Here is a 12,411-nt window from a genome sequence, read left to right on the forward strand (position 1 = left end):
TATCTCCCCAAGTTCCCACTAGCTAAGCTGCAGAACCTGGGCAGCAAGTGTGATAAGCTTGCAGCAGACCTTTTCTAAGGGCAATTTGCACACACGGAGCAGCAATAAGCGTACAAGGCTTTGCTCACCGGCACAATTAAGATTGGTTCCAGCAATCAGGATTTGGAAAGAGGGAAAAATCCCACACAGCTTAAGAGCCAAAACATTCCACACTCCCATAACACAGGGACATTCAATAATAATAACAATAACAATTTATTTATTCATACCCCACCCATCTGGCTGGGCTTCCCCAGCCACTCTGGGCGGCTTCCAACAAAGTATTAAAATACAGTGGTTCGTTAAACGTTAAAAGCTTCCCTAAAGAGGGCTGCCTTCAGATGTCTTCTAAAAGTCTGGTAGTTGTTTTTCTCTTTGACATCTGATGGGAGGGCTCTCCACAGGGCGGGTGCCACCACCAAGAAGGCCCTCTGCCTGGTTCCCTGTGATTTGGCTTCTCACAGTGAGGGAACTGCCAGAAGGCCTTCAGCACTGGACCTCAGTGTCCGGGCAGAAGGATGGGGGTGGAGACGCTCCTTCAGGTATACTGGACCGAGGCCATTTAGGGCTTTCAAGGTCAGCACCAACACTTGGAATTGTGCTCGGAAACGTACTGGGAGCCAATGTAGGTCTTTCAAGACCGGTGTTATGTGGTCTCGGCGGCCGCTCCCAGTCCCCAGTCTAGCTGCCGTATTCTGGATTAGTTGTTGTTTCTGGGTCACCTTCAAAGTTAGCCCCACACAGAGTGCATTGCAGTAGTCCAAGCGGGAGATAACTAGAGCATGCACCACTCTGGCGAGACAGTCTGTGAAACTGTGAAACTATTCCCGCCCCTCACTACCCCAGAGTGGGTTCAGGATCAAAGGTGGCCACAGGGTGTGATTCTGCAATTGTTTTGCAACATTCAACAAATGAACTACGCTGCTTCCTTTTCCTTCATTCTCACCTAACTGCCTGGGGCTCCTGAATTTCCTTTGCATTTGGGACTTGGGAGGCCTCCCTTATTTCTGTCTCAGTTGTCACAGGGAACCTGACACACTGCCAAAAACTTTTGAAAGACTCATTTGGATTTTACAATATTTTATTTATTTTTGAGATTACAGAGTCCTTATTGCTGATCTAATACAATCACTCAGACATTAATATTTAAAACATCCTTTTTCGAAAATATTATAATCTCATAAGTTTTTTTTTTTTATTTTTAAACTTCCTTATTGGAGAATTATGACATGATTTTTGTTTTCCTGGTTTCAGATATTCGGATCGCAATTCGCCGTTTTTCCTTATGACGCGTTTTGTTTTGCTGGTGTCTCCTACCTGTCTTTTTTAAATAGTCTTTGAAATGTTACATTAGAAAATAAAACATTTATTACACTTGCTTAAAATTTAGAGATGATCACAGAAGTATGGCGATTCCAGACTGATTGGGAAATGCTGAGCAAGCAAAATAGCTTTACAGACAAATAAAAAGATAAAACGAAGATAAGCAGAACACAGAGGAAGATTTTTTTTTTTTTAAGAAAAGAAAATCAGAGGAGATAAAACTCTTTCTGTGGGACATTTCTGTTTGTTCCCTCCCGCCATTCTCGACATTAAAGATAAAAATGATTTAGCGCAAACAAATTAAAAAATGAGGACAGCACCATCACACGCTCTAGCCAGTGACAGACCCTGAACACGTGACCCCCTTCTCCCCACCCGACTGCACCCACCCCTTTCAGGTCACACACTTTTGGAGTCACATGGCAGAATGGTTGTCTCTTGCCCGGAGAAGTGGGAGGGTATATCATGCCTGGTAGATGAGACACTGTGTGGGTGAGAGGGACTTGGACCGACTCTAGGAGAATCAGTCTGCCTGACGACTGGAGCCATATTTCTTGTAGCAGGTTCAACGCTGCTCCATCTAAGAGGCCAAGCCTTGCCAGACTAAGTCAAGGATCTGGGCCTTTGGGGGGGGGGCAGCAAACAAAGGTAGCCTTGCGCTTTGTGATATTCCAAAGTCCATGTGGAAGAGCATTCAACTCAAGAGTCAGGAGAAGCAGGGCAGACGTTTCCCCCACTGCAGGGCACAGAATCGGCCCTTCCACCATCCTCTATGCAGAAGTGAATGCAGCCCCCAGCGTGAGATGGCGGCCCGAATCCTGAATCTTTCCCAATTTCCTTGCCACTTGCCAATTGCTCCCCAAGTGTCCTGGGGGTCTGGGCAGGCAGCATGTCCTGGCAGTTCCTCCTCAAGGACTCAGGCACCGCACATACCGGACAGAGCAGGTGCAAACTATACTCAAGAGAAGCAAAAAAATGTGTTTTGTTTCTTGAAAAGTTAAGAACGAACCCAGTTTGTACTAAAAGCAACAAAACTGCCCAACAGCCCCTTCCTATATAGTTCATCACTGGTATTACAAAACGCACGACCAGATTTTTAAGAGATGAAGACTCACACAGTCAGACTCTTCACATAGCCATGCCCTCCAGAAACATCACAGCCAGACTAACCTTTGCTACTGAAAACATGAAGGATGTACAGAGACTGGGCAGATTTCCACAGAAAGCCAGACAGGCACCCACAACTAGTTCTGCAACTCTCTGCACCCCATTTTCTCTTTTCTTCTCCTCCGCCCCCCCCCCCCCCGGCAAAAGCTTAAGTCTTAAATTAACAAAAGCTTTGCTCCTTGCTCTGCCCCACCTTCTCCTGACTCCACCGGAAGACTTTTTCTTTTTCCATTTTCAAGCTAGGAAATTTGCTCTGCTGTTGCTCTGACACACTCAGGTAGCAGATCAGATGCACAAGCTAAGTTCTTTCAGCAAAAGGTAAGCGATCCCTAAATCCAGGTCTTTCGTGATCCCATCCGAAGGTGGGATTCGTTCCCTCTTTCCTGGTGAAATGAATAAAATGTATTCGAATGGGTATGGGTCCCTGGCTGCAACTGTGCCAATTTGGAGTGTTAACAATCGTAGAAAAAGAAAAATCTATGGCTGCAGTGCCAGAATAATACCAGCATGGAGAGACACAAAAGGAAAAAACAACTGCAAGAGGAATATTGGTCTGGATGCAGTCTGAGGTTGTCTGGCCTGAATCTGAGGACACCAGAAGTGCCTGGTTCCTGGATTACCCCAAAGCCAGCATCCTGTTTCCACCAGATGCCCCGGTGAGAAGCGCCCAGGCAGGACCTGAGAGCAACTGCGCTCTTTTTATAGGATACCGTGAAGCCTGGGGCAGTCCAATGGAAAGGCAAAATCAGTTTGGGTGGGGTTTCCCTTTAGAGCAGAATCGGGACACAACGGGAAGGACTCAGCAGGAGAATCCCTGCACAAGGCGCATTCAAAATGGATCGCGGGAGACGTGGAATACCATGGCAGCTCAAGGCTCATCCATTTCAATGTGCCTCGCCCAGGAAATGTTCCCACTGGCTCAGGCCCAGCATCAACAACAAATTCACCCCTGCTCTGCTCCTGTGAACAACTAGAAAGCAGATTTGAGTTTGTGCAAACGAATGCCCAGGTCACATTTGCAGGATGTTGAAGGCGCCTGTTTAAAAAGCAACAGCTGCCCAACCAGGGGGAGAGACTTGGACGTTTCCTAAAACCAAATACATGTGGGTCTCAAAGTCTATTCTCAGCAAGGACTACAATCCCTTGGCACAGAGAGAAGGATGGTGGGACGAGAAGGGTTCTCGCTAGCAGGCCTGCCAGCGTTCTGCTGCCCTGTTCCGCAGGGGCCGACACAAGTCGCTTGGCTGCTTAGCGTCAGGAGGAGCACGTAATGCCCCAACACCACAAGTCCTGCAAGAATGAAGCTTTGGTAGGCATAGGGAGGGAGGGAGCTCGTCGCGACTTGCATATAAAACCTGCAAGGCTATTTGCAGAAGCACAACAATGATCTTATGCAAAAAAGGGTGCCTGCTCCACAGACCCCAGCAAGGTAGGTGTGGGGAGGGGGGGGAGAAGAGGGGGCAACATTTGCCTGGCCTGCTCTCCAAAAGCTGCCCCTCCCCTTTGCACAAGCAGCTAAATTCAGAACAAGGTTTCCCCCGCAATGAGGTTGCAAGTGTCTTAGCAGCATGTGGAGTGGACTTGTGAGGCTTCCACGTTAAAGCAAATCTGCAGCCGCTTTCCCAACTGCCATGGCAAAAACACAAGAGAAACAGAGGGAGAGAGAAGCGAAGGAAACCTGGAGTGATGGCCCCCCGCTCTCTCACGCCCATCCAACTTTGGCTGCTCTCTTCCAGCCCCCTTTGTTAATTTGTACACTGGATTAGACATAACAGTGATAACAAGATTGCTTGAAGCTGACATAATCTGCAGTAAAATTCATTTGGCCAGACAATCTCTCTCCTTCCCCCAGCCCCCAACTACAGCTTTCCACTCCCCACCCCCCAAAAAACCACCCCCCAAAGTCCATCATCTCACAGTCCCATGGCAGTTTAAAAAACACCATTGGCAGAGGCCGCATTTACAGTATTCTAGTTTAATAAATAAATAACCTAACACACTGTGTACTACGGCAGCAAGCCTGGTTCTATGTTCAGAAGCTTGTACTGGTTTGTCCTGCACGGTAGCCGAGAGAGGTCTTGAGGTTTTTGCTCCTCCTCTTCCTTCCAGCTACAGCCACAGGAAATTAATACCTGTTTAAAAAAAATAATCACAAAACAACTGGATTATAACCCCAAAGCATTCGCCTTCTCTTTCCTCCAAGAGATGGGGGTGGGGTGGGGGCTGAGGAGAAAGGGCTGCTGTGCCATGCTCTTATAATTTGCTCTCGTAACATCTGAGCTCTTTTCTCATCTCCTAATTCCCGCTGCACTCTAAATCAGAACGAACACTTTCGGATGAGTGTGGGAGGTTTCTCCCTGTTAGGTAAGTGAATGCATTTCATTCAATTAAACTGCGCTAGTAAAGCGATTGCAAGTTCTTGGGAGCAGGAAGTTGCAGTGAAGCCCGCCAAGCTCCAATTACGTTCCTCTTGGGACACAGGCTTCTATCCTCACCCCAAACAAGGAGACGGCTCTGGAAGCTACTGAATTCTTGGATCTAGCAGAATCAGGGGTGCAATAAATGAGGAACTCAGTTGTCTTTACAGTGGTACCTCTGGTTACGAACTTAATTCATTCTGGAGGTCCGTTCTTAACCTAAACCGTTCTTAACCTGAGGTTCCACTTTAGCTAATGGGGCCTCCCGCTGCTGCCGTGCCGCGATTTCTGTTCTCAACCTGGGGCAAAGTTCTTAACCCGAGGTACTATTTTCGGGTTAGCAGAGTCTGTAACCCAAAGTGTTTGTAACCTGAGGTGTTTGTAACCCGAGGTACCACTGTACTGTTAAACTAGGCTTTTGTAGCTGGGGGGACATTGCTCGCTGGACCTAGTTCTGTTTCCTTCATGCTGCTAAGTGACTGCAAACTGTAATCTTTAACTGTAGACTGAGTCTATAATCTTCAGCCAAAACGCCTGCCATAACTGAGGATCTGGTACGTGCTCACACTGACACGAGCTGGAGAAATATAAAGGCCTCATTGTGCCTTTATGGTCTCCTCACTACCTGCCCTACAGCCCAACGAGCACAGACTCTGAAACAACCCCCAGATCTCCAGAATATACGACATTATACGTGGGGGGGGGCAGGGGGGTTTCCTGATTTTTATTTTATTTTAACAAAAGGGAAGTACCTGTAGTAGTTTGGTTTGAAAGGCCCGTGTTTATTTAGACCCAAGTATTTCGCTTGCTCATCCGAAAGCTCCGTCAGGTGTGCGTCGAATGTTGGGAGATGAAGACTTGCCACGTACTCATCTGAAAAGGGAAAAGCAGCCCTGGTTAAGTCCGTGTGGCTGCAGGAAGACCCCAATCTCCCACAATGCAAGTGGGCGGGATGGAAACAAAACTCAGCAAAATCCAGAGCAGCAAAAAAACAAAACAAAACTCAAAACACTCAGGGCTGCCTCGACAGTTACCATAATCAGAAAAGCAACGAAGAGATGGCTGGGATGATGGATATGGCTGGGACTTTTTAGACGCCAGAAATGACAGAGGAGCTGAAAGGCCACAGGCTCCCTATCCCTGACCCAATAGCAGTGGACTCGTAATCTGGTGAACTGGGTTCGATTCCCTGCCCCTCCATATGCAGCTGCTGGGTGACCTTGGGCTAGTCACACTTCTCTGAAGTCTCTCAGGAGAAAGGGAAAGGAGATCGTTAGCCGCTTTGAGACTCCTTAGGGTAGTGATAAAGCGGGATATCAAATCTAAACTCTTCTTCTTCTTTTACCACTCATTTCTTCAGAGACTGCAGACTTCCTTCCCCAGCCTCATCTCAAAGGATTCTTGCCCCCCCAAGACCCGGCCAGTGGGGGTGGAGTCAGTCAGAGGGGCTGGGGTTTGCAGGCTTTGTCGCCTGGTGACAAACGGCAGGCTAGCTGCAATGAGACCCTGAAGCTGAGCTGGACATGGCACTGACTGCTGCCGTCCGCTGTGCCCTTGGCGCTGGGACTGGGTCCCATCCGACTGTGTGGCCAGTTCATTCCTCCAAGGGCTACCAGCCTCCAGCTTCCTTTTGAGGACAGCGAGGTGATCTCTATTGCCACATAACACCGGTCTTGAAAGACCTACAATGGCTCCCAGTCTGTTTCCAAGCACAATTCAAAGTGTTGGTGCTGACCTTTAAAGCCCTGAATGGCCTTGGTCCAGTATACCTGAAGGAGCATCTCCACCCCCATCATTCTGCCCGGACACTGAGGTCCAGCGCCGAGGGCCTTCTGGCGGTTCCCTCCCTGCGAGAAGCAAAGCTACAGGGAACCAGGCAGAGGGCCTTCTCGGTGGTGGCACCCGCCCTGTGGAACAGCCTCCCATCAGATGTCAAAGAGATAAACAACCACCTGACATAATGTATTTTTAATCTTTGTTGGAAGCCGCCCAGAGTGGCTGGGGAAACTCAGCCAGATGGGCGGGGTATAAAGAATAAATTATTATTATTATTATTATTATTATTATTATTATTATTATTATTGCTGCTGCTGCTGCTGCTTCCCCAGGAGCCTTGGGGATGCAGCAGCAGCAGCAGCAGGGAACGAGTCCCGGTGCTCACCTTCCTCCTGCAGGAAGCAGGTAAGGAGGAGGGCACCTTAGGCTTGGGTTGTGATGGCTGAAGCTTACCCATTTTTTTAGGCAGCAGGTAGACGTCCTGCTTGTAGCGTCCTTCCGGGGCATTGTAGAGCTCTATCAAGGCCAGAGCCTGAAAAACAAACGAGAAGAGAGACCGGGTTAAGCTGGATCTCTGGCCACAGAACAGATCTACCCAACAATGGCTGCTCAAGTCGACCAGAACACCTGGTGGCGAGAACTAGAAGGGACCAGAAACACCACCAGCCCAGGATTCTATTCCATGGCAGCTCACCAGCACCAAACTGTTTCCATTCCTGATCCTTCCCTGAACAGGAACCAACTCTTAGGGGCCAAGGTCCCTTCGCCCCCCAATAAAAATATGAGGGGGTTGCCCCCCCCCCAAGTTGATGAACATTGCCATGCAAATGGTGTGTGCCTGTGCTGTGCCTTGTGATCAAATAGGCGGGGTAGGGCTTACCCGCGCCGCCTCCCAATATTTTATTCAAATTGGCACCCCTGCTTCCCGTAAGAGGGACACTGAAGGACAGGAGTCAGGGGAAGAAGGCACTTCAACTGTTTCACACAAAGCCAGCCAAATCACAGGTTAAAATCAGCAAGGATGGCCCAGTGCTAAAACGAGCAGCTGTTCTGACTGTGGGTGAATGAGGCATCCCTTGTTCGCTCCAGACACAGCTATCAGGTAAACACACTGAATACGAAAGGAATCCAACCTCCGATTTCTCACCCCGAGGAATTTTGCTGGGTCACAGATCTGCTCCACTCAGTATCATCTTGAACTGCGGGAGCCCTTGATAGCCCAGTGCAAGAGAACAGGGTGAGTGGGGGCAGAGCGTAGATATTTCAAAATGCGGGGGTGGGTGGGTGGGGTGGAACAGCAAGAACCCCTTGTCTAGAATGAGTCACAACTGAGGAATGGCAACAGAACTCCTGAAATACCCTTTGAAGGGAGTTCTTCTGTGACCTAGCACTGCATATTCACTTAAACATTCTTAAAGTATCAATGACTTCCTTCCTCTTTCATTCTGCATACTATAAATCCCTGCGTATTTTACACAAACCAAACCATTCGGTATTCCATTATGTGTGTATTCAGTTTTTTGCTGCTGAAGATGTGAGGCAGGGATGGGGAACCTGGGGTCCTCCATATGTTGTGGGGCTCAAGCTCCCATCACCCGTGATCTCTGGCCACGCTTGCTATGAGACCATGGGTAGGCAAACTAAGGCCCGGGGACCGGATCCGGCCCAATCGCCTTCTAAATACAGCCTGCGGACGGTCCGGGAATCAGCGTGTTTTTACATGAGTAGAACGTGTGCTTTTATTTAAAATGCATCTCTGGGTTATTTGCGGGGCATGGGAATTTGTTCATCTTCCTCTCCAATATATAGTCCTGCCCCCACAAGGTCTGAAGGACAGTGGACCGGCCCCCTGCTGAAATAGTTTGCTGACCCCTGTAAGAGACTCTTATGCAAGGCACCCTCACTCAGTGCCCTCCCACCTTGAACTGCAGGAGTAGAGGGGCGCAAAACACAAAGGTGTTGTTTGGGCTGCCTTTCTGAGTGCCAAACACACACTGAGAAGGGCATCTGACCTTTTTCGGGGGAAACCCCTGTGTCACCATTATGAAAAAAGAACTGAAATAAACGGCCTCTTGGCTGATCCAGTGTGTTAGTTTATTGAATAAAGGTAAAGGGACCCCTGACCATTAGGTCCAGTCGTGGCCGACTCTGGGGTTGTGGCGCTCATCTCGCTTTACTGGCCGAGGGAGCCGGCGTACAGCTTCCGGGTCATGTGGCCAGCATGACTAAGCCGCTTCTGGCGAACCAGAGCAGCACACGGAAACATCGCTTACCTTCCTGCTGGAGATGTACCTATTTATCTACTTGCACTTTGATGTGCTTTCGAACTGATAGGTTGGCAGGAGCTGGGACCAAACAATGGGAGCTCACCCTGTTGCGGGGATTCAAACCGCAGACCTTCTGATCGGCAAGTCCTAGGCTCTGTGGTTTAACCCACAGCGCCACCTGCGTCCCATTAGTTTATTGAATACTGCCCTGCAAATCCCACTCACCTGGGTAGTCGCTGTTATTGACAGCACAAAGGTTGGAACTGTGGAGCAGCTCAGGTTCAGCAAGCGCCCCTGAAAGATAAAAAAACACATCATTCCCGCATCCAACGCTGGCTTCTCCACGGGCAGACTGCTCCTGACCTGCAGGGGCTGCCAGCAATTCAGCTCCACCGTCAAACGGCAACAGGAGGAAGTAGCAGGAGCCCCCTCAGAAGGAAGTGAACTCAAATGGCTCTGTCTTTGACTCAGCAAGGCTGTTAGCTCTTGGGAGAAGCTTCTAAAGCAGCGGTTCTCAACCTGTGGGTCCCCAGATGTTGTTGGACTACAACTCCCATCATTCCTGAGCCCTGGCCTTGCTAGCTGGGGGTGATGGGAGTTGTAGTCCAATAACATCTGGGGACCCACAGGTTGAGAAAGGCTGTTCTAAAGGGTCAGCACTGGGAGGCCCCTCCAGAAGTGAACTAGAGAACACCTGGCCAAGATGAAGGAGGAGCTCATCTTCTGAACCACAACTGTACACACAGGGAGCTCCCAGCACCCACCCAGCTTTTGTATATGACACCCAGCCTTCTTCACCAGCACGGTGCCCTCCAGATGTTTAGGACTACAAGACGTGCAGTCCAAAACATCTGGAGGGCACAAGTACACAGCAAAGTTATTCTGCCCTGTTTGGAAGGCCCTCCCTTACCTCTGCCAGCAGCACTATCCTCTTCCCGTCAGGCCAAATCACATGGTCTACCTGAGACCTCACCCGCTCCCATGTCAGCTCCGGGGTACGCAAGCTGGCCTGGAAGACAACATTCGAAAAGTCTGAAGCAGAAAGGGCCTTCGGAGTCAGCAGAAATGGTCATTGCACAAAGTCTCACTGCACGGAGTAACTTGTCGTCGGCTGAGCGAGATCTAAGGTCTGCAGGGGGTGGGCATTGCAGGACAATGCACGCCTTACACTTCGGCGGCCCCGATTCACCAGTTCAGCACCGCCAGAGGCAGGAAGTAAGAACTGCTCTGCTGAATCAGACCACGGATTTGTCCAGTGCAGCCTCCCCCTTCTTCACCTTTAAAGCAACTGCTCTTGTGGCAACAGATCCCGTAAAACAGTTAGTGAAATACCACCTTCAGCCTGCCTGTCTTGAAACTCCTGGCACTGAGCTTCATGGGACGACCGGGGTCGTTCTAGCATTGTGAGGGGATAGAAAACAGTCCTGGACTTTCTCCATCCCGCACTTGGTCTACAAGTCTCTGTTATTACCCCTCTCTTAATCACCTTTGCTCTAGAGAATCCAAATGATTTTACATAAATGAATTGTCACTCACTATTGAATGACGTTGTGGTCAGTGTCATGAACTGTTAGGAGCTGACTACTGTGCCGATCACTGAAATTACTCTGAAGTTGTTTTCATTATTATTATTACAGTCATACCTTGGGTTACAGACGCTTCAGGTTGTGTTTTTCCGGGTTACGGACTGCCGAAACCCGGAAGTACCGGAACGGGTTACTTCCGGGTTTTGGTGGACGCGCATGTGCAGAAGTGCTAAATCGTGTTTTGTGCATGAGCAGAAGCGCCGAATTGCAACCCACGTGTGCGCAGATGCGCTGCTGCGGGTTTCAAACATGCATCCCGCATGGATCACGTTCGCAACCCGAGCATCTACTGTATTATTATTATTATTATTTAACCCAATTGTTACGTCTTTATTAAGCCCAATTATTATGTTACATTGCTATCCACCATGAATCCACTCTGGAGTGCAGAAATGACAGAAAATGGGTATATAAATATACCTGACTTTCTTTTGGGAGGGCAGGCAGTGAAAAAAAACCAGCCCAGAAAAAGGGCAGTCCACCCCACTTTTCTGCAACGTTTCTGAACGCAAGCCAGCAGCGCAGGCCAGTCCTCTGCCAGCAGTAAGATCAGACTGAGGGAAAGAGCACCTCAGTGGGTGTGTCTGGGGCAACAATATTTTGGGAAGCGACCATTAGAAAACCAAACCAAACCAAACCAAATCGTGATTCCTGGCTTTGCAGTGGATTGCAGTTGCTGTGGTGTGGTGAAATGCTGTAAGGGCAAGTGAGGCAGGAAAATGTCGCCTACAATCCTGTCTCCTAAATTAGAGGGGTGCATGGGCACATCCTGACTCTGAAAAGGACAATGACAAAACCAGGAGCCCTGTCAGAGGAAGCCTCCTTGTCAGAGGGCTCTGATTACCCAGCTCCTCCGCTGACACTGACACACAGAGAGGCCTGGGCTGAAGGAACGTCAGTGTTTAGCAGCTGTTTACTGCAGGGGTTGCTTAGCAGCTAAATACAAGCTGGCATGCCAGCAGATGTCCTGACAGATGAGTGAGTGAGCTCCACTGCTTATCTCCCTGCCCCCCCCCCCAAAGAAAGACTTGGACAAGGCTGGTGTTTGCTTGGTTCCAAAAGAACAAATGTCAGCCCTCCCTATTGTGCTGTTTTGGAAAGCCAGAGGGGGGGAGAGCTGTTCAGCACTCCCATCTGCCCCTACCGATGAGACGAAGGGTCGAAAAAGCACTCGATGAGAACCTGGAAGAAGCATGAACAAGCGTCCTCTAAAGGGTGCTTCACAATGAGCATTATGAACGACCCACTTTGCTGGTTTAAAGGCTGACGTTTACTTTTTATTACAGCAGCCGAGCAGCGCAGCCACAGCAGCCTCCACAAACCGTGGGCCCTCCAGAGGCTGCTGGGGTCCAGCTCCTACCAGCCCCAGCCATCACGGCCAATTGTCAGGGGTGGTGGGGATTTTACAGAGGGCACCAGCTTGGGGAAGACTAACTAATAGCCGTGGCTTAGGGCCCTCGTATCTACAGGACCACCTCTCCTGGTCTGCCCCGCAGAGGACCTTAAGGTCCATGAACAACCATAGTTTAGAGGTCCCAGGCCCTAAGGAAGTCAGACTATCCTCCACCAGGGCCAGGGCCTTCTCACTGATGGCTCCAACCTGGTGGAATGCTCTGTCCCATGAGACCAGGGCCCTGCAGGATTTAACTTCCTTCCGTCAGGCCTGTAAGACAGAGCTATTCCGCCTGGCCTTTAATTTGAATTCAGCCTGATCTTTTATTTCCCTTCCCTTCTCTTCCCTCCCCTCCCCTTTTATGAAGATCACCCGCTCTGAGACCCCACAGCTAATTCTACCCTGGCCTCCTCGCTGGCCCAAGTAGGATTAATTCAGCCAGC

The 12,411-nt window shown here is 49.5% G+C and overlaps 1 protein-coding gene and 1 long non-coding RNA gene across 5 annotated transcripts in view; one reads left to right on the plus strand and one right to left on the minus strand.

Annotated features, from left to right (window-relative positions):
* LOC310743171 overlaps positions 1-12,411 on the plus strand; it is a 194,536-nt gene that overhangs the window by 12,215 nt on the left and 169,910 nt on the right. The window lies entirely within an intron of this gene.
* Positions 1,103-12,411, minus strand: part of AHCYL2 (adenosylhomocysteinase like 2) — a 103,294-nt gene continuing 91,985 nt past the window's right edge. For all 4 annotated transcript variants that reach the window (XM_083572817.1, XM_083572820.1, XM_083572818.1 and 1 more), the window contains 5 exons: positions 9,900-9,998; positions 9,215-9,283; positions 7,176-7,254; positions 5,699-5,819; positions 1,103-4,661 (listed from right to left, as the gene is read on the minus strand). In XM_083572817.1, coding sequence (XP_083428943.1) covers positions 4,655-4,661; positions 5,699-5,819; positions 7,176-7,254; positions 9,215-9,283; positions 9,900-9,998 — 375 coding nt within the window. In that variant the 3' untranslated portion in view covers positions 1,103-4,654. The remainder of the gene's footprint in view (positions 4,662-5,698; positions 5,820-7,175; positions 7,255-9,214; positions 9,284-9,899; positions 9,999-12,411) is intronic.

The sequence above is a fragment of the Podarcis filfolensis genome, assembly GCF_964270895.1.
Source record: "Podarcis filfolensis genome assembly, chromosome: 10".
Taxonomy (NCBI): domain Eukaryota; kingdom Metazoa; phylum Chordata; class Lepidosauria; order Squamata; family Lacertidae; genus Podarcis; species Podarcis filfolensis.